Here is a 27076-nt window from a genome sequence, read left to right as displayed (position 1 = left end):
ACTTGATGATACATAACGTCAGCGTTTACTGTTACTCTGACCGTGGATTTAATGAACAAAAAGTAAGACAGGTGATTAAAATGATTATTTACTCTGTGAACAATATCATCACTTGACTCTGTAATGCTTAATCACGTACACATCAGTCAGTGCACACACCAACTGTGCTTTTGTGGTTTTTGTCTAGTGAGGTTTGTCTATCATCTATAAACCCTAAATCTTGTTGTGGTTTATTTTAAATAGGTAATGCCAATCATAACTAAAAAGAAACAAAGACGGCGCACATACTGTACGTGACAACATTTCTATAGATTTTTTCATTATTACAACTTTGTCTTGGTCTTTTAGCCTTTTACTATTAAGATAAATAGACTTTCCAAATGTTATATGTTTTAACAATGTGTCTACTGCTGCTAAAAGCATGTTATATAATTATAATGTGTGTTTATTTTCAGTTACTGTTGAGTCTATATGAAACCACCATTTGACACCATCTTCACAAATAATGTTCTTGCGGTGCCATATTTTCAGACTCCCATATTTTCAGAGCCCAAACTCTAGATATTGGATTTCGGGTTCACACTCTAGCAGCTATTTATATTAATAGTCAGTCAGGGCTATCTTGGTTGAAGGACTACCAAGAAGAAAAAACAATTACAACATTGTTCCCATCAATTGTCTACTGGTATAGCCCTGTTCATAGACTTCTAATGAAGAAACGGTAAAGCATAATCACTATTCTGTGTTAATTAACGCAACACCATCAATAAAGTCAATACAGAAAATAAACATCCCCTCCATTGACCATGCCAATGATTGCGACTGTAGCGATGAGAAAGCATCCAATGAAGATCTTATAAAATCCAACATTTCTGGGAGTGTTGGATTTCTGGTCCCCTGTTACACTTAGTGGTTTAATCTAGAAGCTTCTACATCAGTATTGTATCTTGTAGATCACGTAAGGGCTGAGAGGAAGAACTACAGCATGTTGCATGTCAAATTCTACAATACAGTTGCATCTCAAAAAATTAGAATATCATCACAAAGTTAATTTATTTCAGTATTTCAGTTAAAAAAGTGAAACTCATATATTATATAGATTCATTACACACAGAGTGATATATTTCAAGCATTTCTTTCTTTTAATTTTGATGATTATGGCTTACAGTTAGTGAAAACCCAAAATTCAGTATCTTAGAATATTAGAATATTGTGAAAAAGTTCAATATTGTAGACTTATGGTGTCACACCTGTAAAGGTTTCCTGAGCCTTTAAATGGTCTTTCAGTCTGATTCAGTAGGTTACACAATCATGGGGAAGACTGCTGACTTGACAGTTGTCCAGAAGACAGTCATTGACACCGTCCACAAGGAAGATAAGTCACAAAAGGTCATTGCTAAAGAAGATGGCTGTTCACAGAATGCTGTATCCAAGCATATTAATGGAAAGTTGAGTGGAAGGAAAAAGTATGGTAGAAAAGGTGCACAAGCAACAGGGATAACCGCAACCTTGAGAGGATTGTGAAGCAAAGGCCATTCAAGAATTTGGGGAAGATTCACAAGGAGTGGACTGCGGCTGGTGTCAGTGCTTCAAGAGCCACCACACACATATGTATCCAGGACATGGGTACAACTGTCGCAATCCTTGTGCAAAGCCACTCCTGAACCAGACACAATGTCAGAAGCGTCTTACACGGGCTAAGGAGAAAAAGACGAGGTCCAAAGTCCTCTTTTCGGATGAAAGGAAATTTTGCATTTCATTTGGAAATTAAGGTCACAGAGTCTGGAGAAAGAGTGGAGAGACACAGAATCCAAGTTGCATGAGCTCCGGTGTGAAGTTTCCTCAGTCAGCGATAATGTAGGGAGCCTTGTCATCTGCTGGTGTTGGTCCACTGTGTTCTATCAATATCCAAAGTCAGCGCAGCCCTCTACCAGGAAATTCTAGAGCACTTCATGCTTCCCTCTGCTGACCAGCTTTAGGGAGGTGCTGATTTTATTTTCCAGCAGAACTTGGCACCTGCCCACAATGCCAAAAGTACCAATACCTAGTTTAATGATCATGGTATCACTGTGCTTGATTGGACAGCAAACTCACCTGACCTAAACCTCATAGAGAATCTGTGGGGTATTGTCAAGAGGAAGATGAGGGACACCAGACCCAACCATGCAGACAAGCTGAAGGCCACTATCAATGCAACCTGAGCTTCCATAACACCTCAGCAGTGCCACAGGCTGATCGACTCCACGCCGCATTGATGCAGTAATTCATGCAAAAGGAGCCCCGACCAAGTATTGAGTGCATACTATACTGTACATGCACATACTTTTCAGTAAGCCAACATTTCTGTATTAAAAAAACCTTTTTTTAATTTTTTTCGAGTTGTGGCAGTTGTGCTGCTCGAAGCAACCCTATGTTCTCAGTTTGTTTACTTTCAGTTATCAACCGCCCGATTGAGTCCGAAAACGTGGGCTAGCGAATGTTTCCTCAGTCACGCAGTGATGGAAACTCTACTGTTCTACATCAATCAGTGGATTTCCAGGTGTATGAGAAACTGATTGACTCTGAGGGGAGGTATGTGATCCTGCTATGTAAAGTGTACCAACTGAAATGCATTTTGGCTGCTTTATATTCCCCACTCCCTTTTAACTCAGAGGCATTGAGAAACCACCTGGCATTTCAGCTAAGCAATCCTGGCCTACCTTTGGTTGCTCTGGGTGACCTTAATTGCTATATGGACTCTGTCCTGGATAAACATCCCCCTCCGGTGACTGGCCACACAATTGCCCAAACGGCTCTGTGGAAATTCATGGAGGAGGTGGGGTGGATAGACTCTTGGTGGGGCCGCAACCCGCAGCAGAAACAATTCTCCTGTTTTTCTAAGACGCATCTCTCCCTCTCTATGATAGATCTCTGCCTATGCACACCCCAAACATCCCGCTTCCTACATGAGATCAAATACCTAGTCAGGGGTATCTCCGATCATTCTCCCCTATTGGTCTATCTGATTTTTAAACCTGACACAACCCTGCCGAGGGCCCCTTGGAAACTCAATGCCTTTTGGTTAAATCTATTTCCCTTCCATGATGGCATAACCGATGCAATTGCAGAGTTTTGGCTACATCATGCGGATCACCCTAATCTGAATACAGCTTGGAATGCCTTTAAAGCATTCCTAAAATGGTCTCCTTATTACTGAAGTTATGGGTATTAAATCTTAAACGAGTGCAAAGAAGGAGCAGGTGGAGTGATTGGTGAGCCAGCTTGAGACATGGTTTATTGATAGCCCTAGTGATTCTAATAGGGAGGCCTGGCTGGTCGCGCAGGAGGCGGTTGATCGTATTACCAGTTCAGCAGCTGATAGAAAGAGATTTTTCAATAGACTTGCTTTTCAAGAAGAGGGGGAACAGACAGACCATCTACTTGCAAAAATTGTGAAGTCTTCCCAGACCTCCCCCTCTATTGGTGCTCTACGCACCAAACAGGGAAGGATGGTGAACACTCCTACCCAAATCATGCAGGAGCTGGTGGAATATTACTCAGATATCTAGTCTCATGCGGGCTACTCGGAGGCAGAATTGAAGACCTACCTATGAGCCGTTGAGCTGCCCCGCCTCTCCGCATCCCAAAAAGCACTTCTGGACGCCCCCACTAGAATAGAGGAATTGCAAGAGGCGATTAGCCTCTCCCCTAATTCCAGGGGGGACGATGGCTTCCCAAAAAAAATGTATAAACAATATGGGGGACCCATTCTACCCCATCTCCTTAGAGTACATAATTCAGCCAGGGAATGGCAGTGTCTGCCTGTATCTATGACTAGAGCCAATATTGTGCTTATACTGAAACCTGGTAAGGACCCACTGTATAGACCAATATCCCTGTTACAAAGTGATAAAAAAAATCCTAGCCAAGGTCCTAGCCTTGAGACTCAATAAGGTTATCTCCTCCATCATTCACCCGGACCAGTCTGGTTTCATCCCCAAAAATCAACTGCCATAAATCTCCGCAGACTTTTTCTTAACTTGCAAGCCCAACCGCATAATGTGGGAGACAGGGCACTGCTGTCATTGGATGCCCATAAGGCTTTTGACAGAATAGAGTGGCAATACCTCTGGACAGTTATGGGCAAGTTCCAATTTGGGGACACGTTTTTGTCTTGGGTCCGGCTGCTCTATGACTCCCCACAGGCAGTTATTAGAGAAGCGGGCCACATCTCCTTACCCTTCCATCTCCACAGGGGTACCCGACAGGGCTGCCCATTGTCCCCATTACTATTTGCCGTCACGATAGAGCCTATGGCTGCCTTGATTAGGTCTAATCCATCTATCAGTGGTTTTAAATACGGGATACGTCACGACGACACCATGTTACTCTTGGGAGACACTTCCGACTCCCTGAGGACAGCGATGTCGGTCATCAAGAAATTTGGAGCGTACTTCGGCTTAGTGATTAACTGGACCAAATCCACATTAATGCTAATAGATGCAGAACCTGATAGCCAGGGTCCTGTGTCCTGTTTCAAAGGCTTTATTTCTAGCTGTTATTCAATGTTATTGTTGGTATTCCTGGCAGGATTCCCTTTGGGGGCAGTGAACAAGTGGGAGAATGACGTGGGCACTTTTGAGGAAGATCAGTGGGAAGAGGTCCTCCAGGCCTTCCAAATGTCATCCCTCAATGTAGCGCAACACCTATCCCAGTTGCACGGTGCATTATAGGCTGCTTAGAATGGGGGCGATACCAAACCCCGACTGCCCTTGGTGCGCTAGAGATCATGGAGACTTGATCCATATGCTGTGGCTTTGCCCCAAGCTTCACCTATACTGGACAGGGGTCCTGAACACTATTAACAAGGCCTTTTCAGTTAATATCCTGACAGATCCCAGACCATGCATACTGGGCATACTGGACAACCTCCCCCTTGATGATAACTCTAAACCACCTATTGCAAGAGCCCTTTTTCAGGCTCGCCTGCTTATCCTTTGGCGGTGGAAGGCAGTTGACCCTCCCACGCTCAAGGAATGGATTAACTGGGTGGGTGACACTTTACGGCTGGAGAGGTTTATCTTCCAGCATAGAGGATGCCCTGGTAAATTTGATGCATTGTGGTCACCCTGGCTGGATACCCTGGGACTCCCCCCGCTGGACCTCATACTGGACAGACTATTAATCTAAACTAGTTGCTTAAGGTTTAAAATCTGTAACGTTGCTTAATGTTAAACAGTGCAGTGGGCCCTGTAGGGTAGTGTGTTGAAGGTGCATAATGAAGATACCATGTTGAGTGCTGGTGTAAAGTGTAAAAATAAAAAATATATATATATATATATTTTTTTTTTCTTATGTAATATTCTAATTTTCGAAGATACTGAATTTTGGGTTTTCACTAGCTGTAAGCCATAATCTTTAACGTTAAAAGAAAGAAATGCTTGAAATATATCACTCTGTGTGTAATGAATCTATACAATATTTAAGTTTCACTTTTTGAATTGAATTACTGAAATAAATTAACTTTTTGATGATATTCAAATTTTTTGAGATGCACCTCTCATGCAATTTCTCATCAGTACAGAAGGAATCAGTGCTGTGGGCAGCAGAATAATAGAGAGCGCAACATAGCTCTGAGTGATATGTTTTTTCTTGTGTACATAAATACAACAATTTAAACCCATTTCCAGGCACAACCAAAAAATTCCTCCTGCAGTGGTTTAAATGCTTGTTGCATATAGAGATGCCAAAATAAGGCAAAATACCTCACAGTCTAATCTCTAAGGTGCTGTCAGCCACAGTTCACCCTATCCATGCACAATGCAGAGTGAAGAGCCCTGAATTGTATGTGATAACATTGAGGGCTTGCTAGAGCGATCCAAAGTGGGGAATAGGGTAAGTAATAATGCCTTTTCCTGTATCCCCTAGACACAATTAGCATTTTCCCTTGCAGTGGTGATGGTGGTGATGGTGGTGATGGTGGTGGTGGTGGTGGTGGTGGGGGGGGGGGGGGGCACTGCCAGGGTAGATTTTTACCCCTGCTTTGCAACATCCTGACCACCACTGAGCAGAGATCTCATGGATAACATCTCAGTTACAGATCTATGTATAGGAAACTAACCTGCAGGAGATGAGTAGAGATACCATGGTGCTATTACATTAAACAGATTAAGATTAATTAGATTATCTAGTAGGGACATTGGATATTAACCCCTGCTGCTTCTATTCACCGGTTAAAGGGGTTGTAAACCCTTATGTTTTTTCACCTTAATGCATCCTATGCATTAAGGTGAAAGAACTTCTGACACTGACCATCCCTCCAGCCCCCCCCCTCCCATTTTACTCACCTGAGCCTGTTCGTTACCACGGCAGAGACACGCTGCACCTCTCTGCCTGTTGTCTCGACTCTTGATTGGATAGATTGATAGCAGCGCAGCCATTGGCTCCCGCTGCTGTCAATCAAATCCAATGACGCGGGCGCCCGCTTTCTGTATGAATGCACGCAGAAGCAGGACTCGGGAGCCCGCCCACATGGGTGTCCACCAGGGAGAGCGCTTCTCTGACGTGGACACCCATTGCAGGGAGGAGCTACCAGCGCCGCCGGGGGACCCCAGAATAGGCAGATCTGGGTCACTCTGTGCAAAATGAACTGCACAGTGGAGGTAAGGACATGTTTGTTATTTAAAAAAAAATAAAAAAACGAGGGTTTACAATCCCTTTAACCACTTCAATACAGGGCACTTATACACCTTTCTACCCAGACCAATTTTCAGCTTTCAGCGCTGTCGCAGTTTGAATGACAATTGCGCGGTCATACAACACTGTACCCAAACTAAATTTTTATCATTTTGTTCCCACAAATAGAGCTTTCTTTTGGTGGTATTTGATCACCTCTGCGGTTTTTATTTTTTGCTAAACAAATAAAAAAAGACTGAAAATTTTGAAAAAAATAAAAGTTTTGCTTTTGTTTCTGTTAAAAAAAATGTGTAAATAAGTAAGTTTTCTCTTTCACTGATGGGCACTGATAAGGTGGCACTGACAGGCACTCATAAGGCGGCACCGATGAGGTGGCACCAATGAGCGGGCACTGACGATGGGCACTGATAGGCGGCACTGATATGCAGTACTGATGAGCATTGATAAGCTGCACTGATGGGCACTCATGGGTGGCACTGGGTGGCACTGGTGGGTACTGATAGGTGATACTGATGGGCACTGAAAGGCTGCAAAGATGGGTTCTCATGGGTGGCACTGATGGGCACTGATAGGCAGCACTGCTGGGCACTGATACGTGGCACTGATGAGCACTGATACGCGGCACTGATATGAAGCACTGATAGGCATCCCTGGTGGCACTGGCAGTGGTAGGCATTGTGAGTGGGCACTGATTGGCAGCTGCCTGGGCATTGATTGGCATCTGCCTGGGCACAGGTAAGTATTTCCCTGGGGGTCTAGGGGGCATACCTGGTGGTCCAGTGTGGATGGCCATCCTGGTGGTCCTGGGCGGCTTCCTTGGTGGTCCTGGGCGGCTTCCCTGGTGGTCCTGGGAGGGATCCGAGGGGGGCTGTGCTGATAAACAATCAGCACAGACCCTCCCTGTCAGGAGAGCAGCCGATCGGCTCTCCTCTACTTGCGTCTGTCAGAGGCGAGTGAGGAAAAGCTGATCACCGGCTCTTCCTATTTACATCGTGATCAGCTGTGATTGGACACGGCTGATCACATGGTAAAGAGTCTCCGTCAGAGACTCTTTGCCTAGATCGGTGTTGCGAGGTGTCAGACTGACACCCCGCAACAACGATTGCCGCGATGCGTGCCCCCGGGGGCGCACGGGCGGCTTAATATCCTGAGGACGTCATATGACGCCCAGTCAGGATATTGAAACCACTTTGCTGCCGTCATTTTGCTATATGGCGGGCGGCAAGTGATTAAGGCTGGCACTCACAGAGCAACCAGCATGCAATGTTTGAAAGTTTAGGCTGTTTAGGCTATTTACCACAAAATGATACTCTCCTGAAGAAGTGAAAGTTGTTCATGAAGCGCGTTACTACACTTGTAGGAAAGAGTTATGTAATATGTTATGTTTGAAAATGTTATCAAATCAAATCTGTGGTGGATTATATGCAAGATAACTAGTTGTGATAAATATTCCCTGCCTTGTAATATTGTTATATGTTTTTTATGGGGTATGAATTTTTTTAAACAGTAAATGCTGAATTTTTTAACACTGAAAGCTGTGTACCGTTAAAATTCAATGTGTTTATACAATATGATTCCCGTGCACATGCACTTGCAGCCCATTCAAACGGCCAGAGAGCTCATACCTGGAAGGAAGACTAGGCAAAGATGGGAGCACTGGCAGCAGTGACAGGGCTCAACTCTAAAGGTAAATCTGTCATTATGTGGTAATATGCAAAACACTGCAGGGGGCCCCGCAAAAAAAAAAAAAAAAAAAAAAAAAAAAAGCTGGTAGCGTTTACAATGGCTTTAAGGACAATAAATTAATAATAATAAATTAAAATCGCAATATACTGTGCATTGATATGATTTTTTTAAGTAAACTGATCAAGTACACATATAAATCTTAAGTCTATCCTGTATTATATCTATCACAAAATATTGATTTCTTTGGAGTTGACCTCCTGGAAGAAATTAATACAGGCACAGGTCCATCAAGTTCATGTACAAGCTCATCAAAGTTCCCCACCTGGTTGGTAAAACAATTCTGTAATGATAGCAAATGCTATTCCGTTTACTGTTTAGATTATCCACAAACCAAATAAATTAAGGTAAGAGCAACAGTGATATAACACCTACCTGTACAGTACAAGAGTTTGCTAGAACAGAACTGGACAGGTCATGAAGATCTTTCTCCAACACACCTAAATGCTAATTATTTTGGCTTTCCATTTATTTCTTTTGATTAAAAAATTTTACAGAAGTAATAAAAAGAAAACCAATTCTCCTAGCATGCTTGTTGGCAGCCAGTATAAACTGACTAATCAAAACAGTCTTGTCTATGTTAACAAAGTTTGTGTTCCTGCTCTCGGTCATCTAGTTATGTGTATAAATTGATACAGCAGTTTCCTGATTGGTTTCCTGGCGCTCTAATTCCAAGCTTACTTGGCTGCGAGAAGTGAATATGAAATATGTATATGTAATATTTCATATTCACTTGATTGAAAAATTATAATACACATACATGTTATGTTATAATGGTGAACATGTAAATAAGTAAACCAAATATATGAAAAATAACACTAAGTATTCACTTAGTTTTTACTTTATGAGTTGCTATTCTTCAATGGAATTATGGGATAAAAAGGCACATTTGCATGTAATTCTGTGAAAATACTGAATCCAATGCTTAAGCCCACTCAGACTTGATTGCTTCCTAGTAAGGACATCTAAGCTAGGAGATCCCTGCTAACCCCTCCTTAACAATGAACATATTGTAATTTCTGTGTCCGTTATTATAATAAGAAAGTGAAGTCTACTGCCCCTGTTTTTTTTTTGTAACCTCCATTTCCTATGGAAAATGAAGCAGAAATTATATCACCAATTCTTAATGGAATGTTAAAGGTAACTTAAAGTCACAGCAGAGGGACACAGCTGGAGAAACCTTTCTTTGCTAGAATCACCATAGAATTGGTTTTGCCACAGAAAAAGCAGAAGTATTCCAAAGAATGACAGGAGGGGTGACCTCTGATATTTTTCAAAATCATTATAATATTCAAAGCAACTTAAAGGGTTTGTTCACAAAACATGCAAACGTGAACTCATAACACTCTTCCCACACCCTCGGTCCCTGCTGGACTTATCTCCTTTGAGGATCATCCTTTAATTCCCATGCCATGTTTTTCTGTAGTCTTTTCTCTAAAACACCAGGATGGCTCAGAGTAATTCTCATTGGTCAGCGTTGTCACATGCTGGTGATGACTGATGTCCATTCACCATTATAAGCATTATGATGCTACACTGCCTGCAGGCTGTTTACGGCGTTTTTCAGATGCCTGGGCCCCTACACTGGTTGCATGGGCAGTATAAAACAATCAAGGAAGGAGATAAATGCAGCTGGGAGGATGTAGTGAGTTACCTTACCTTTTCATTTTTTGGGGAGAAAGTGAACTAACTATTTAACCAACAGAGGCATTAGAGTCTTACCTTTTTTATTCTTAGTGCTTGCTCATACCAGTTTACACTTGTGTGGTTGGGGTAGGGCTGCTGCAATACATTTTTACGTTTAACTTTATAGAAGTGTCACAAAATGACACTTCATTCTACTCTATGTACCATAGTGCCCTGCAATGTATTGCATTGAGATGTGGTGACATATGTTGCACTGTGTAAAAATGAAGACATCCTGGATTTTTATGCAACGCATCTTTACACAACTTAAGGGTTTGAAGAGAACACATATACAATTATTGTTTTCTATCTGTCCTTGCATTGAGCTTGTGTTGTTCAATGCACATCAACAGACAGGCTGTGAACATGCACTAAATGAAATTGTATTGTTTGCATAGAGATTTTTCCAGCAAATTTTATTTGTGTTCGCTAAGGAAGGCTTCTACTAGTCAGAAGCACACAATCATGTCTTTTGGGATAGCCTTAAAGTGGATGTAAACCCACTCTCATCTTTTTTAAAGTACTGCCATAGTGGTGATCTATAAGGATATTCATGCCTCCTGCATGTATCCTTATCTTTCAAATGTCTCCCCTTTAGCTGTTTGGAGCCCCCAAAAACGCCGGATTCAGTGGGCGGGTCCGTTGTACGGCACTCAATGGGCGGAGTCATGACATCACCAGACTCCCCGCCCACCTCTAAACTTGCGCCTGGCCAGAGTGAAAAGTGTGCGCACAGGAGAAGAGGAGCGCGCTCATGGCTCCTGTCACATCATGTGTCACTGCCCAGTGACAGTTGGGGATGATCGGTGCAGTGGGGACAGCTGTGAGCACAGATCCCCCGAATGGCTTTTCCGCTGAAAGCCACGGGAGGCAGAGAAGGAGAAGCAGCTGATCAAACGCCATGCAGGGAGATCGGTGCTCACGGCTGTCCCTCCGTTGCACTGATCACCCCCGACTGTCCCTTGTGTCTTTCTCCTCCAGCGCCTGACCCATTCTCCTCCTCAACCACCACCACTTCCCCTTCTTCTCTGGCCCCCCTCCTGTCCTCATCCGCCCGCTGCGTCTTCCTCCTCCACGCCCCCCCCCCCATCTCCTGCAGCCAGCTCCCCTCCTCTCCCACAGGCTCTGTCAGGATGGAGAGCAGAGGAAAGGACGGAAACGCTATACATGTAATTTACGGGTGGGCGGGGGGGTTGAGTGCTGCTGGACACAGCTATATACAGTATACAGTGTACTGTATATATAAACCCCCCCCCCCCCATCAGACCAGTGGAGTGTCTGCAGCCAGGGCTGAGGTTAAGTGGAACATCCAATCCTAGCAGAGCAGCAGAAGAAAGGAGTGGGAGGGAATTAAAAAATACTGCATGTCTCTTACTTAGGCTAGTGCACAAGATATGTAAATCACCTGTCACTCACACCAAGGGGGGGCGTATTTGACAAAGTTTTTCTCAGTTTGTCAAGAATTCTCTCACTGAACAATAAAAGAGGATTGCTCAGAGACGGATTAACTCTGTGTGGCAAGACTGGGCTCAAATGATAGGAAATCTTATACGCTACATTATGACATCAAAAAAAAAAATATTTTTTTTGTGTGTTTACATCCACTTTAAATGGCCCGAAAATCTCCCAAAAAGTTTATCAATAAAATTGATTGGTTTTATGTCCTTCTTTAGAAAGGGAGGCTGATTACATTTATAACAGTGGTTTAGTTACAAGTGGAATTACCATATGGACCAAAACTTGACCAAATATTGCCTAAAATGCTAAAATGGCCAATCTATTTGAACTAGCATCAAATGTAGCCCATGGACATCTATTCAGAACATCATGAAAAGTTCAATCTTAGCTCTCAACATGGCTGTCAGTTAGCCAGGGCACTAAGTCAATGCTTTCTGGAAACAGAAAGCCAGAGAAGTGTAAGGACACCTGACTAACATGCTTGTTCTAAGGCTATGACTCACTAAAGCCAGGTACACACGGGCTGAATGTCGGGAGACATCAGCCGGTTTTACAAAAAAACGTCCGACATTCGGCCCGTGTGTGTATGTTGGTCAGCCAATGACAGAGAAAGCTTAACGGATGTTCTGGCAGGGGTGCCATCCCCCCGTCAGAACACAACAGCTCAGCAGGGAGATCGCTAAACTAACCTCGCATGGTAGTACAGCGGGTCCAACCGGAGTTGACAGGTTTTTTTTTGTTCAGCCCCCGGGGTTAATTGGAAAAAACAAATAGAGTGTACCTGGTTTAAATATGAACATTTAAAATTCAGCCATAACACCTCTCTCATTTTCATGCTGGCAAGCTCCCTTCACTGCAGTCTATGGCTCTATTTACTCATGTATAGATCAGATAGGCAGTCCAAACTGATCAGAGTGAAAACAAGATTAGCATCTGTACAATATTTTACAATAAGTATATGTAATGAGTCATGTGAATTTTGTTTTCAGTGGTTCTGCAATGCAGACACAGAATCCAATCTATATAACATGAAACACACATCCTTACCTCAGTAATGATGAAGAAGTCATCACCAGGTTCTCCTTGAACAACAATTTTTTCTCCGTCTTCAAACTGGACAGGTTCTAAAGCATCTGCCACGGTCAGGCGCTCCCATTTGTCTAGTGATTCTGAAAAGAAAAATATAACATACTCAAAGGGAGAGTATTACATTACAAAATGTAACCTTACAAAAGAGCTGTTCTTAATGATGCATCCCTGCAAAGGTACAGTAATGGGATAAGATATATGCCCATCAAGGTGCAGTAATGGGATACGACTTCTGCCACATAACCACATAGATCATACACTTCAACAAGTAAGGACAAGTGTTCACTGTTTCTTTGTACTGTCATTGGAATTATGGTCATATGTGTAACTCTTTATCATAACATTTTACATTTTCAACCAAAAGAAAGGTACTTAAAAAAAAAATAAACAATGGGTGAGGATACTGCACACCAATCCATTTATGTTAAGATTTAAGAAAATTAGTACATGACTGCAGTTTACTTAGAATGCAAAGAAAAGACAAGATGCTTCTGTAGGCAAACCAGGGGGCTCAATTTCCATCAAATTGTCTTTTCTTGTTTGCAGTAATTGCTACCGTTTCCTAATGATGACATACATATATTATCCTGGCCATATATTGCACAAAATCAATGTTTGATGCGATACTTAAAGATCACCTATTGTTTAGGAATCTAAAATCCTGTGACCAACACCTATTTTCCCTGCTTTCTTGCTTTAGTGCATACTGTTTGCTCAAAGAGAATACTGTAGTAGTATTTTAAAGTATCACTAAAGCTCAGCTATACAGTGAATTGAGCTGAAGAGTAGTAGGAGATTTTCCAGCCACAGAAAATCAAATATTAATTTAACTGAAGATCCAAAAAAACTTACAGTTGTCATGACACTCAAAGCAGCCATTTCTAGTCATGACTATTTTTGTGAATGGACATTTATACAATTCTCAGCATCATTGTAACTTAAGTGACTGTCACTTACAAGTCCTTATTCTTGCCTTTTTAATAACATTTATCCTGCTCAGTTATTGTTAACTGTTGTACTGGTTCAAAAATTGACAGCAAAAAATGAACACTCTATTGCCCTGTACACACGGTCGGACATTGATCGGACATTCCGACAACAAAATCCATGGATTTTTTCCGACGGATGTTGGCTCAAGCTTGTCTTGCATACACACGGTCAAACAAAGTTGTCGGAAAATCCGATCGTTCTGAACGTGGTGACGTAGAACACGTACGTCGGGACTATAAACGGGGCAGTAGCCAATAGCTTTCATCTCTTAATTTATTCTGAGCATGCGTGGCACTTTGTGCGTCGGATTTGTGTACACACGATCAGAATTTCCGAAAATGGATTTTGTTGTCGGAAAATTTTATAGCAAGCTCCCAAACTTTGTGTGTCGGAAATTCCGATGGAAAATGTGTGATGGAGCCCACACACGGTCGGAATTTCCGACAACAAGGTCCTATCACACATTTTCCGTCGGAAAATCCGACCGTGTACATGGCATTAGAGAACAGAAGATTAAACATGATTGGCCACTGTGAGGCAATATATACTGTATAAGACAGTTTTTTTTCCAAAAAATTTGATAAATAGGTCCATCTGTTTTCTCTGACATAGTACACCATACTAGTACACATAGTGCCTCACTGAAATATCTGACAGCTATATTTCATGTGAGCTTGTTCCTGGGAAATTCTAGAGGCACCAGAATAACAGTCCCTGGCACACAGTGACCCATCTTGGAACCAAACCATTTTCTCTACATGACAATCAATGAAAGTTGCCACACTTAATCCTATTAAGTAAGGAGTTTCCCTTTCAATAGTGCAGCTGTTCAAAAGGGAAAGTTTAATGGAAATTATCACCTTTAACTTGTTTTGCTAATTACAACCAATTTGACAGTATAAGATGACTTGAGAACTAGCATAAAAAGTTCCCATAACAAAACCCCATAATACAACACAATTCAAGGGATTTGAAACCGTATATATTCTGCTTCAGGACAGTTGGCATCTGCAGTTTCCATAGTTCACTCCAAAACATAGAGATATTCACAAAATACTGTTCTTCCAATATAAATACATTGAAGGATTTAGTCCAGGCAGGATGCTTGCCTATGTGCACCCCCTCCTCCAGTTCCACCCAATAGAAATGCACGCCTCACAAGCTGTGCCCGAACATGGGCTGCTGGCAGAGACAGTGGGATCTTCCATTGCTCTCTGTCTCCTGTGGGTACCCCGCCCCCGGCAACACCACACACCTGAGCTCTTCATGTGTGCTCGGGTGTTTAACAGCCGGTGTTAGTCTGTGTGCGAGTACCCTCGTGCCCGGCAACTATGAGTATGCTATGAGTATGCGTGTTGAGGGCAGCAGGGAAACCTTTTTACGGGGCAGCAGAGCAGCCAGGGGGCAGTTGTCACCCTGTCCCCCGGCCCAGTCTGCCCCTGCATGACACACAAAACTGCTGGAAAAAAAATATTGGGTGTCAATTTGCTGCCCCTCTCAAAGTGCTGCCTGAGTCCAATGAACCCGGCGGGACCAATGGTAGGGCCGGCCCTGCCCCATCTGCATTTTGCCAAACAGTGTTCATCTGATAGCAGGTAGGACTGCAATGGTAGCTTCCATTATGATGGTGGTTGCTGCTTAATGTAACCTGAACAATGATAAGGTCTGAGATTTTAACAGTTAAATCTCCACTGCTGCAAGAGAGAATGGCCAACATCCACTCTGCAAAGCACAGCGTGGTTTCTTGTATGGTGGTCCCACAGCAACATGATTAAATCACAACAGTTCAATGTTGTTAGCTTTAATGATTGCTGGATTTATTCAAATGAACAACAGGTACTTGCATACAGGCAGAGGGACTCACGTTTAAGCGTTTCGTAGTAGGGTGCTGACTCATAAGGTGACATAGTCTGCCTGGAGTTTGCATGTTCTCCCTGTGCCTGCGTGGGTTTCCTCTGGGCACTCAGTTTTCTTCTTGCACTCCAAAGACATGCTGGTAAGTTAATTGGCTCCTGTCTAAATTGGCCCTAGTATATGTATGAATGTGAGGACTCATGTGAATGTACAATATATATGAGGTGTGTCTAAAACGTTCAGTGAATAGTATTAGAAAACAAACAAGACAGAAGATACAGACAAATTACCTTTATTGGCCTTCAAAATATTCACCATCCTTCACAACACACTTTTGGCAATGTTCATAAAGCTTCTGCAAACTGTCAGCAAAGGCCTCATTGGTAATTGATTGTAGAACCGCTGTCACGCATTCTTGAATTGCCACCACATCTACAAAACGTGTGCCTTTCATGACACTCTTCAGGCGACTCTTTTTGGGTTGCAGGGAAGACGGTGAACACCATTCCATCGATTGCTGCTTGGATGAGCCAGATAGCACCAGGTGCTATTTGCAGAAACTATGGATTCTGCTCACACATGGTAATGAAATCTCCAGAGGTTTCCATCTGTTTTGTTTTCTGTTTCATCTGTCAACTTGTGCGAAACAAACCGGGAACAGATCTTCCGCTTAACCAAATATTCACGGACGATGCGTCCTTGCTAATGCCCAATTCCTCTGCCATCAATCATAGAGTCAGTCACCGATCATGTGCCAGCATTTGTCACACCTGCGATCATGTCTGGGGTTCTGCTTGTCGACGGCCGACCCGAATGTGGCTCATCCTCAGTCATTTCCTTTCTGTCGTGAAAGCGTTTGAACCACGTTTTCTGCTCACAGCTTCCGTCCCGTACACTTGCACCAACATTTCATGCGTCTGTGGCCGTTTTCCCAAATTTGAAGCAAAACTTGATTGTTTACTCATTGTTCCATTGCACTGTGACCCTACCTCTCACACTGACTATGTTTGCCTGCTGCAGTGGGTTTACCCTGATGGTCACGTGTACTCAACGCTAGGTGCCACTTCTCGACGTGTCTCTGGATAGCCATGTGTATGCATGCGCACCTGGCCCATGTTGCCGTTGAGATATTGAACCATTCACCAAACTTTTTAGACACATCTCATATGTGAAGCGCTGTATAAATTGAAAGCACTATATATGTACCTGTAATAAATAAAATAAATAAGCCATCTGTTGAATAAGCTCAAAATAGGGCTTTCCTGTGTAAATCTATGTAAGGCAGTTACGAGAAGCCCTGACGAAGGGGGAGAGTTTTTTGGCCCTAGAATGCTTTGGATGTATTTAGTGCAACCCCATTATTAAATTTGGACTCTGCTATTATTCGGTATGGTGCTCCTTATATTGGTGCATGCTATTTTGTGGTAAATTGCTGGGTACCCAAAGGCGGGTAGTACTGTCTGTTGTGAGCAGCCTAACCTTAGCTACTGAGCTGTCTGAATGCTTTTTTTCCTTTCACTCGCTTATATGAACTAAGACTAAATTCCCAGCACCTCTTGGATGTCTTTTTTGTCCTTGAAGCCTATGAGTGAACATCCCGCATCTGAAACACAGGTGGTTCTTGATGCCTGAATGTGAGCACCTCTTATTGGTTTGAATAAACATACCAATTATGCAAGCTTACAACCTGGACCCATTTATGTTATTTGAGCATATAGGATTGAATCTTTCTCCACCTAAAACCTGCAGTCACACAGGCAACTTTACTAGCAGCTTGACTTCTTTAGAATGAAAACAACAGTCATCTTGAAAAAAACTGTCTGAAAGAACTGTTTGTGTTAGCCATAGCAACCAATCCGCTTCACCCTCATGTACACAAGATTTGTATGTCTTCTTGGAAAAGTCAAATGACCATTCTTGTGTTGACCACATTCTGTCCTATTTTATATACAAGATTTTCTCTCCTTTTTCACCGTTGTATGAGACTTACATGGAATGTTTTAGTGCTAGAATGCATTATGAAGAATGGTGAAAAGTAGACAGGTTGGAGGCTAAACAGCTAAAAAGGTAAAAATACAAAATTAAGAAAAATATAGTGCTTTTAGGAACTTCCTTCAATCTATAATAAAAAAAAGGATGTGTTTATATTTAGAGTTAAGTAGAGTCTCAAAAATCAATGAACTGGCAAAACTACTTCAACTTTTTTTTTTTGTAAAAAAATATAGGAAGTGGGCCTGTCTACCTTGATCTCTTCACATAAAAAAAACTTAATTATATGGAAACTGGCCCCTATTTGTTGGAACAGGCCAAATATAGGTTTTAAGGTAGTTACATGTTTTATTTACTGAACACGGGTCTCAAGATGTAAATGCAGACATTCAGATTTGTCTGGACTGCAGTGTACAGTAATCATCTAGAATGCTTTAGCAACCCCCATCATACTTGATTTGATTGTAGCCGTATTAGTGCAATTGTGATAGAGAAAATTGAGTACTGTCCGTGATACTTTTTTTTATTTGCACTAACATACAATTTTTCAGGACAAGCTTTCGGGGTATGTCCCCTTCTTCGAGTAGTGCTTGGACCTTGAAGAAGGGGACATACCCGAAAGCTTGTCCTGAAAAATTGTATGTTAGTGCAAATAAAAAAAGTATCACGGACAATACTCAATTTTCTCTGTTAGCAACCCCCAAAACCCAGAACACTCTACTATGCAAAATACTTCTAGATAGGTGCCACATTGCCTGACCTTACTACTAGTCCTTCTATGGGGTGGGAGAGCTCCCTAACCAATATTAAGAAACAGGCTGGAGGGGGTAAGTTCCAACCTCAAAGATAAAGTCAGTATTTATTTAAAGGGTAACTCCACTTTCGTGGGGAAAATAAATAGCAAATAAAGAAAAAATAATATAGCGTGCACAATTTCAATAAAAGTCATATTGTAATTGAGTGTTATTAAAAATTAGCTTTCCATTTCAATCTGCAGCTTCTGTAAATTTCTATATATGCATTGCAATATGGCTACATGGAGTTGTTCTGTACACAGTGTACTGATCACTCCCCAGAAACATAATTTCCTGCTTGCGTGATTGGCTCACCAATTTTCCCAGAAGTCTGCCTAAGATACAAGTCAGATTTCAGGCATCCCCTGCAATAAAAATGTCATTTTTGGTGAGATCACGTCTAAAGGGATGTAGGCTCAGCAGCTTCCTCATTATTGCCCTTCAGCTCCACAACTGACAGTTAACTATAAAACCATTCCCATTAGACCCACTCAGAACAGAGGCACAGACAAACACACATGGATTTCTTCAGAATAACAAAAGGTAGGAATCTGCAACAAAGTTTGTTATAATCCTTGCAATGTACATAGATCACCCAGGAGGGAATGTTTTTTTCTTAACAAAAGTGGAATTACACTTAACAGAGAGTTCTATATTCTAGAGTACCTATGCGTGTTTATGTGTTACAGATCAGGACAGATTTACTTTAAGGTTAAGCAAAAAGTGAAGTAACTAATCAAAAATTTTCTTCTAAAGTTCTCATACTCTGTCCTTCAGAACGTTGACCTAGGATTGTCCATAAGAGAATACACCATTCAGACCTGAGCATTTTAAGGCTTGAAGCTCAAAGCTTAAAAACTCCCAACATATGAAATACCATGTAATGAAATAGTAGCTGTTCACATATGAGCTCTTAGGCGCCTGTAGCTCGATGCCTGGAGCTCCAAAAGATACAATTGCTTCTTTTGAGAGAGATTTGGGCATTTTTAGCCACATAGACTTCAATATGAACACCTGTAAACGCTCAAATGAAATGTTTGAGTGTTTTTTCAGGCATATTTCAGGTCTCTATTGCTTTCATTTATTAGCTAAAACAAAAATGCCTGGAGCTTGATTAATAGGCTTCTATAACGCTCATATAGGCACGCAAAAACACACAAATAAAAATGACTGAAAAAGCCTAAAAAAAAAATCACTTTCTCAAGTGTGAACGCAGCCTTAGGCTGTCTATTGTGCCCAAATAACAATGTGTGTCAAAAACAGTAATGCCTTGTCCTTAAAATATGTTGGTTCACAGAATACACAGATGCATCCATACAAGATTAATGGGTAAGGGAAATCGGAGGTTCTCAGTGGTTCTGATGTAAAATCTGCAAGACTTTCTAATAAAATACCAAATAAAGATATGGAGAAATTAAATGCAGACATCGTGTACAGTAGTTTAAAAAAAGATCAGACTTTAAAGGCACTAAAAAAACCCCTTTCAATAGCAGAGAAAATTGAGGTCATCAATTTGGCTATTCTGTCTGGATCACAAGACTGGCTGAACACAATTACGAATACTTTGGCAGTTTATATGTATTTCAAATGTGTAAGTGGTGGGTTTGCTTAAAGTTCAAATAAGTTGTGGTTTAAAGCTGAATTCCAGGTATGGCATTTTTTTTTGAGTAGTAAAAGTTTGTACTGTTCACATACAGTACATACATTTCATTTGGTGAATCTTGATCCAGATGCCTCCTAAGATTCACCAAATGAAATGTATGTACTGTATGTGAATATGCATAAGATGATGTGCTTTTTTTGTAATTCCTTTATTGTCCAAAAAGTTGCAGTTTACAGTCAGATATAAAAAAGGGGGAAAACGCAGCATAATCAAATGACAATAACCAAGAGGGTCACACAGTTTAGATACACAAGCCAACAGGCCTAGCAAGACACAGTGTATATGGGCAAGTATAACATTACCAAAATTAAAATGATAATCAATGTGCAGAGTATATAAGGCAGATGAGGTGGCGGCATGGGAGACCCAAAACGAATACTCGTAAACTTAAAACTGTGCAACTATATAGAACACAACAATATACCAGGAAGCTAGGCATCCCGGTGGCCAGCCGGACCTAGACAGGGAACAGTGAGACTTGGATAATGTATAAAAGAATACTCAAATATCTGAAAGATAAAGTGCCCATGACTGAGCCCGGTATATGGGGTGGGAGAGAGGGAGGGGGAGGAAAAAGGAACAGGGAAAGGGGGTGGGAGGGGACTGTTAGGGAGGAGAAGGAGTAAGGGGCCATGTGTCCTTTGTTAGGAGAAAAAGTGCAGATTAGATAGATTAGATAGATTAGATAGAGCCTCTCGCCCAGGGAATCTGGACCAAGCACAGGAGTTCAGCCAGGTTGCAAGACCCTCTGAAGATAGGCATCGGTGTACACGAAATGTTGCCAAGGTCTCCAGGTGTCACGAAAGATCTCCTCCCGATTGTTCAAGGTAGCTGCGATATCCTCCATATCCCTAAGTTCATTTACTTTGCAAAAACCACAGGGACTTTGATTCTCGGATCTCAACACTCAGGAGGATGCATGCCTTAGCCGCATTTAGTAGCTGAATTGTAAAAGAAGCTATATACTTCTTAATAGGCCATTTCGAGAGATGCAACAAGCATGCCGCAGGGTTCCCCTCCAAATCAATGTTAGTCAAGTGTTCGACAGTACAGATCGCCTCCCGCCAAAAAGGCCTGAGTTTAGGACAATCCCACAAAATATGTAGCATCGTTCCCCTGGGGAAAAAAGTGGTGCAGAGTAGTGGGTACCCTGTACCAGCGAGTCAAGATCTTGTAACAACTCTCTTGTACTCTAGTGGCAATGGAAGATTTCTGGGCAAAATTAAGGATCTTCTCCTTCTGTGAGTCAGTGAATTGGGTTTCAAGGTACAATTTCCACTTAGTAAGGAACGTAGGGACATATACTGCCTCTGGTCGAATCAGGGAGGAGTAGATCATCGATAGACAATGACGTATAGGTTCTCTCTTATGGCAAATATGCTCCAGTTCTGTAAGCTGGCGAAGTATACCCGGAGAACGTGAACACCGGCGAATAAAATGACGTAACTGGAGATTGTAGATAGTAATAAAATTGCGCTACAGCATTGACTCAATAATGCATAATCAATCAATAGTGTTATCCATGAACCGTAAACAAATATAACATAAACAAATAACCACAAATGGTATTCTCAAAATTATGAAACGTAAGGTTGGTAAATGCAAAAATATGTAGTAAAATGTCCAAACATGTAGTCAAACACTTGTGAAAAAATAAATGAATGAAACTGCCAAATTAAAAAAGTCCATCAATATGAGAAACATATGAAATCTGTCATGACGTGGAAAATGTTGCGTGCAGTCCACCACCAGTGATAAAATTAGCCGCTTACCAGAGCCCCATGACCCCCACTACAGAGGATCAGGGGAAGCTTGTGTAAAATTAGCTCTCTGGAGCTGAATAAATGGACTCAGATACAGGAATCGTAGGTGGTCATAGACATCCAAGGACACCAAATGGAATTATTGAAACTCAGATCCCATCGTATCTCCCCAGCTCATAGTTGGTAAATATGGCATGAAAGATAAGAGAAGCTCCAATAGTGTAAAACAGTATACAGCAGCTGTGATATTTGATATCATATACGGCTTATACTATTTTAGCACTTTAGGAAGAATTAGGGTGGTGCTGATTGTCATACATATCATTTTCCATCATCATCATCTCCTCTGCTGCCACTTCCAGCGATGTCTTCTCTCTACTTCCCAGAGACAATGACGGATCCCTCTTATGGCAAATATGCTCCAGTTCTGTAAGCTGGCGAAGTATACCCAGAGAACGTGAACACCGGCGAATAAAATGACGTAACTGGAGATTGCTCCAGAAGTCTAGTGGAGGGTAATTTGCGGTCTCTCTGGCAGAAGAAAGGAGCTGACCGTTAAGTCCTGCAAAAGTCACAAAAATGAAGGCAGCCAGTCGAAACCAGATGCTGGAAATGAGGGTTCTGGAGGCCTGGTTCAAATTCTGTATTACCCAGTGTAGGCACCATGGGAGAAGGTAATGGTGACACTGAAGAGTGTCGAAAAGCATTCCTAGCAACCAACACGCTACCAAGGGTATGGTGATCACTGAGAGCCTTCGGCAGCGGAGAGGTGATCCAGGGCCAACTCTTTGCCATGTCATTGGAGTCTTCTAATTTCATGGCCACCCAATGTTTCGCTTCAGCATGGCAGTGCCAGTCCACTAACCTGGTGAGGTGTACGCTTCTGTAGGAGGTCCACACATCTGGAAGGCCAACCCCTTCCTGAGGTTTTGGGAGATGAAGAAGTTGGAGCTTAAGGCAAGGCCTTCGGTGAAACCATACAAAATCTTTAAACATAGAGCTCACCAGTTTAAAGAACACCAGAGGGAGGTGAATGGGAAGTGTCTGTAGCAGATACAACACCTTAGGTAGCATGGTCATCTTGAGGGCACTACAGCAGCCAAACCAAGTTAAGGTGAGTGAATGCCATTGGAGTAGATCAGATTTGAGGCAGAGAAGCAAAGGGGCAAAGTTGGCTGAATAAAGCGCAGAGGGGTCAGAAGTAAGGTCAACTCCCAGATAGTGGATAGAGTTATTCGCCTAGTGGAGAGGAAACAAAGAGCGCAGAGGCAAGGCCTTCGGTGAAACCATACAAAATCTTTAAACATAGAGCTCACCAGTTTAAAGAACACCAGAGGGAGGTGAATGGGAAGTGTCTGTAGCAGATACAACACCTTAGGTAGCATGGTCATCTTGAGGGCACTACAGCAGCCAAACCAAGTTAAGGTGAGTGAATGCCATTGGAGTAGATCAGATTTGAGGCAGAGAAGCAAAGGGGCAAAGTTGGCTGAATAAAGCGCAGAGGGGTCAGAAGTAAGGTCAACTCCCAGATAGTGGATAGAGTTATTCGCCTAGTGGAGAGGAAACAAAGAGCGCAGAGAGCAGACTGCGTCTGTCTACCGTAATGTTTAGGACAGAGGACTTGGATAAGTTGATTCGGAAAAAAGGGAGTTCCATAATTCTGTAGTAGAGACTACAGTAGTTTCGGAAGCGAAGTAAGCGGATCCGTTACAAAAAAGATCAAATCATCAGCAAACGCGGCCATTTTGTGCGACCCCGATAATTTCTGATAGCCAGCGATGCCCGGGTCCGCTCTTGCTATACACAAGAATGCTTCAAGGAAAGTATGAAAATCAGGGGGGATAAGGGACAACCCTGCCGCGTGCCATTAGTGATGTGAAGCTTTTTAGAGCTTCTGTACCTTTATTATTTTAAAAAAAATCTTTGTATAAATAAAACACATTGTTTTAAGGTGAATCTGTTCCCTTGAACAATTTTCATTATTTGGGCACATTAAAATCTTCCACGAACCCCCTTACTTTTAGGAGATTTGTGGGAAACATTTTTTTTAAATATGTAGGGGTATATGTTCAGGTGTACTACAACTAAGTAAATAGTTCCAGTGGGAATCCAATTAGGTAGAGGTGTAGTGTACTAGAAGAAGGTATAGATAGGCAGGGTTGAAGTAAAAGAGGAACAGGGAAGAAGAGGAGTTGGGCAGGGCAGCCATCAGAAATTGTGGGGCCCCTTACACAGCTTTAGGCCTGGGCGCCCCTGGGCCTGACCACCAACATTCCCCAGGGCCTGCCCACTGGCCATTCCACCGAATCCACCCACTAGCAATACCACCAAGTCCTTCAGTGCCTCAGTCCCCTCAGACCTGAACGCTCGCATCCCCCCTCACACCTGTACGCTCGCAGCCCGCTCACACCTGTACACTCGCAACCCCTCTCACACCTGTATGCTCATAGCCCCCCTCACATTTGTACGCTCACAGCCCCCTCACACCTGTACACTTGCAGCCCCCCACACATTTGTATGCTCACAGCCTCCAGCCCCCCCTCACACCTGTACGCTCGCAGCCCCCCTCACATCTGTACGCTCGCAGCCCCCTCACACCTGTATGCTCTCAGCCCCCCTCACACCTGTACGCTCGCAGTCCACCTCACATTTGTACGCTCACAGCCCGCTCACACCTGTACACTCACAGCCCCCTCACACCTGTACACTTGTGGCCCTCTCTAGCACCTGTACGCTCTCGCCCCCCCCACACCTGTACGCTATCAGCCCCCTCACACCTGTATGCTCGCAGCCCCCCTCCCACCTGTATGCTCTCACCCCCCCCCACACCTGTATGCTCTTGGCCCCCTCACACCTGTACGCTTGAAGCCCCCTCACACCTGTACATTCTCGGTCCCCTCCCACACCTACACACACACATAGACATGTACACATGTACACACACATGTACACACAGACATGTAAATGTACACGTGTACACACATACACACAGACATGTACACACATATACATACACACACAGACATGTACACAAACACACACACAGACCTGCACACACACACAGATATGCACACATGTACACACACGCACATATACATATACACACAGACATGTACACACACAGACATGTACACACACCCCCCTCACACCTGTACGCTCGCAGCCTCCCTCACATGTACACACACACACACACACACGTACACACAGACATGTACACACACACAGACCTGTACATAAACACAGACATGTGCACACACACACATACATATGTACACACATACACATGTACACACAGACATGTACACACACACCCATACACATGTATGAACAGACATACACACACAATCAACACACAGACATGTACACACACACACAGACACACACGCACATGTACACACAGGCACACATGTACATAGCCACCACCCCCCTTGTACAACAGCCCTTACTTGTGGTCTTCCTAGTCCCAGCTTGTTTCCACATGTGGATGAGACACAGATAGGAGCTACAGTTCAGGATACAGTACAGGCAGCACACACGAGGAGTGCACATGCAGGAAGTTGCCAGAGGTGGTAGCAAAAAGCCCGATGTGAGCTCAATGACACAGAGCAGCAGCAGCTGCCGACTCACACTCATACAGAAGTAGCCACGGAGCTCCTCTGCACCCACCCCTGCCTGCTCTCATTCCCGCCAGGTGGCCAGGCCCGTCAAGACGCTCTGGCCCCTTACAAGTGTATGGGCTGTACCCCCATGATGGCAGCCCTGGGGTTGGGGGACCACTGAGAGGGGGAACTGTGACATCTAGGGCACAGATGGAGTATTAATTGAGTCATTAATGATTTTTGAAGTGGTCAGTACTCACATAATGGATCCAAATACTCCACGTGGTGATGTACTGATCACATTTATCATGAAGAAGAGATGTCAGTTCCTCCATGCATTGTAAGTTGGTAAGTTCAGTAGCCTATTCCTTAAAGTGGAAGTAAAGTCTTATTTTTTACTTGTATCTACAGGCAAGCCTATCATAAGGATTACCTGTAGGTACTATGAATATCTCCTAAACTTGCACAGTTTAGGAGATATTCAGAGTGTATGCAGCCGATGACGTCATCAACGCATGCTCTCTGAAGGTCCGGCTTACCGTGCCGGACCTTCAGAGCCTGTGCCGTAGACGGCGGCTCCCGCCTAAATGCGCGTGAGTGACATCATCGCGGATCCAGCCACTCACAGAGCCAGAGCCTGCGAACCTGAAAGAAACACCGGGGAAGATGTCAGCCATCTCAGCTGTGTGCAGGCGCCGCTGGTGGGCTTCGTTCTAAGGTAAGTATTTCATAATGAGCTAGTATGCTATGCATACTAGCTCATAATGCCTTTGTCTTGCAGGTTTTTTTTTCCAGGGTTTACAACCTCTTTAATGGAAGGAGGGTTAGTGGATCTTCAGTGTCTAGGTGTTGCTGTTCGAGTAAGTATGGCAATGTTTACATATTTACATTAATCCAACTTGTATCAATATAAGTATGTACAATATGTGCCATCATAAAAGAAAAATCAATGCTCCTGCGCTTAAAGTGCTGTTCTACCCGCAACTTTTTTTTTTAAAGTCAGCAGCTACAAACACTGTAGCTGCTGACCACATGGCCGATCCGTCCATGGGATCGGGTGCAGGCGCCGCCATTCTAATAAAGGGAAACTGGCAGTGGAGCATTGCAGCTTCACTGCCCATTTCCTACTGCGCATGCACGAGTCTCGCGGCGCTTTTATTCATGTCCCAGAAGACATCGGGGGGCGGCTCACCGAAGAAGAGGATATGACGTCCTGCGCCATGGACTGGATGGATTGGAAGTACAGGCTGTACTTCATAAAAAGGTAAGTTAGAAGAAAAATTGAAAAATCGAAAACATTCTTTTTTAAAGTCAGCAGCTACAAATACTGCAGCTGCTGATTTTTAAAATATGGACACTTACCTGTCCAGGGCGCCCGCGATGTCCTCACCCGAAGCCGATCTGTCCCTCGGCTCTCAGGTGGAGGCGCCGCCATCTTCGGTAAGGGAATCAGGAAGTGAAGCCTTGCGTCTTCACAGCCTGGTTCCTTACTGCGCATGCGTGACTCACGCTGCGTGTCCCCACTGGTCCCTGCTGTCTTCTGGGAACTGTGTCTCCCAGAAGACAGCGGGGGGGGACGGAGGAGGGGCCGGACATGGCGTAGATCACCACGGAGCCTGCGTTGATCTACGCCAGGGAGTGGAAGGAAATACCTGGATTATACAGGTATCTGCTCCCCCCTAAAAAGTGCCAAATGAATTCGATCAACGGAAGTTCCATTTTTGGGTGGAACTCCTCTTTAACTAGCCAAAAACGAGGGGTGGAGAGGTGGTC

At 43.2% G+C, this 27076-nt stretch overlaps 1 protein-coding gene across 3 annotated transcripts in view; it reads right to left on the bottom strand.

Annotated features, from left to right (window-relative positions):
* Positions 1 to 27076, bottom strand: part of PRKAR1B (protein kinase cAMP-dependent type I regulatory subunit beta) — a 358697-nt gene that overhangs the window by 63603 nt on the left and 268018 nt on the right. For all 3 annotated transcript variants that reach the window (XM_073636848.1, XM_073636847.1, XM_073636849.1), the window contains one exon: positions 12610 to 12731. In XM_073636848.1, coding sequence (XP_073492949.1) covers positions 12610 to 12731 — 122 coding nt within the window. The remainder of the gene's footprint in view (positions 1 to 12609; positions 12732 to 27076) is intronic.

The sequence above is a fragment of the Aquarana catesbeiana genome, linkage group LG06 (genome assembly GCF_042186555.1).
Source record: "Aquarana catesbeiana isolate 2022-GZ linkage group LG06, ASM4218655v1, whole genome shotgun sequence".
NCBI classification, from domain to species: domain Eukaryota; kingdom Metazoa; phylum Chordata; class Amphibia; order Anura; family Ranidae; genus Aquarana; species Aquarana catesbeiana.
This window is presented reverse-complemented; position numbering and strand designations above follow the sequence as displayed.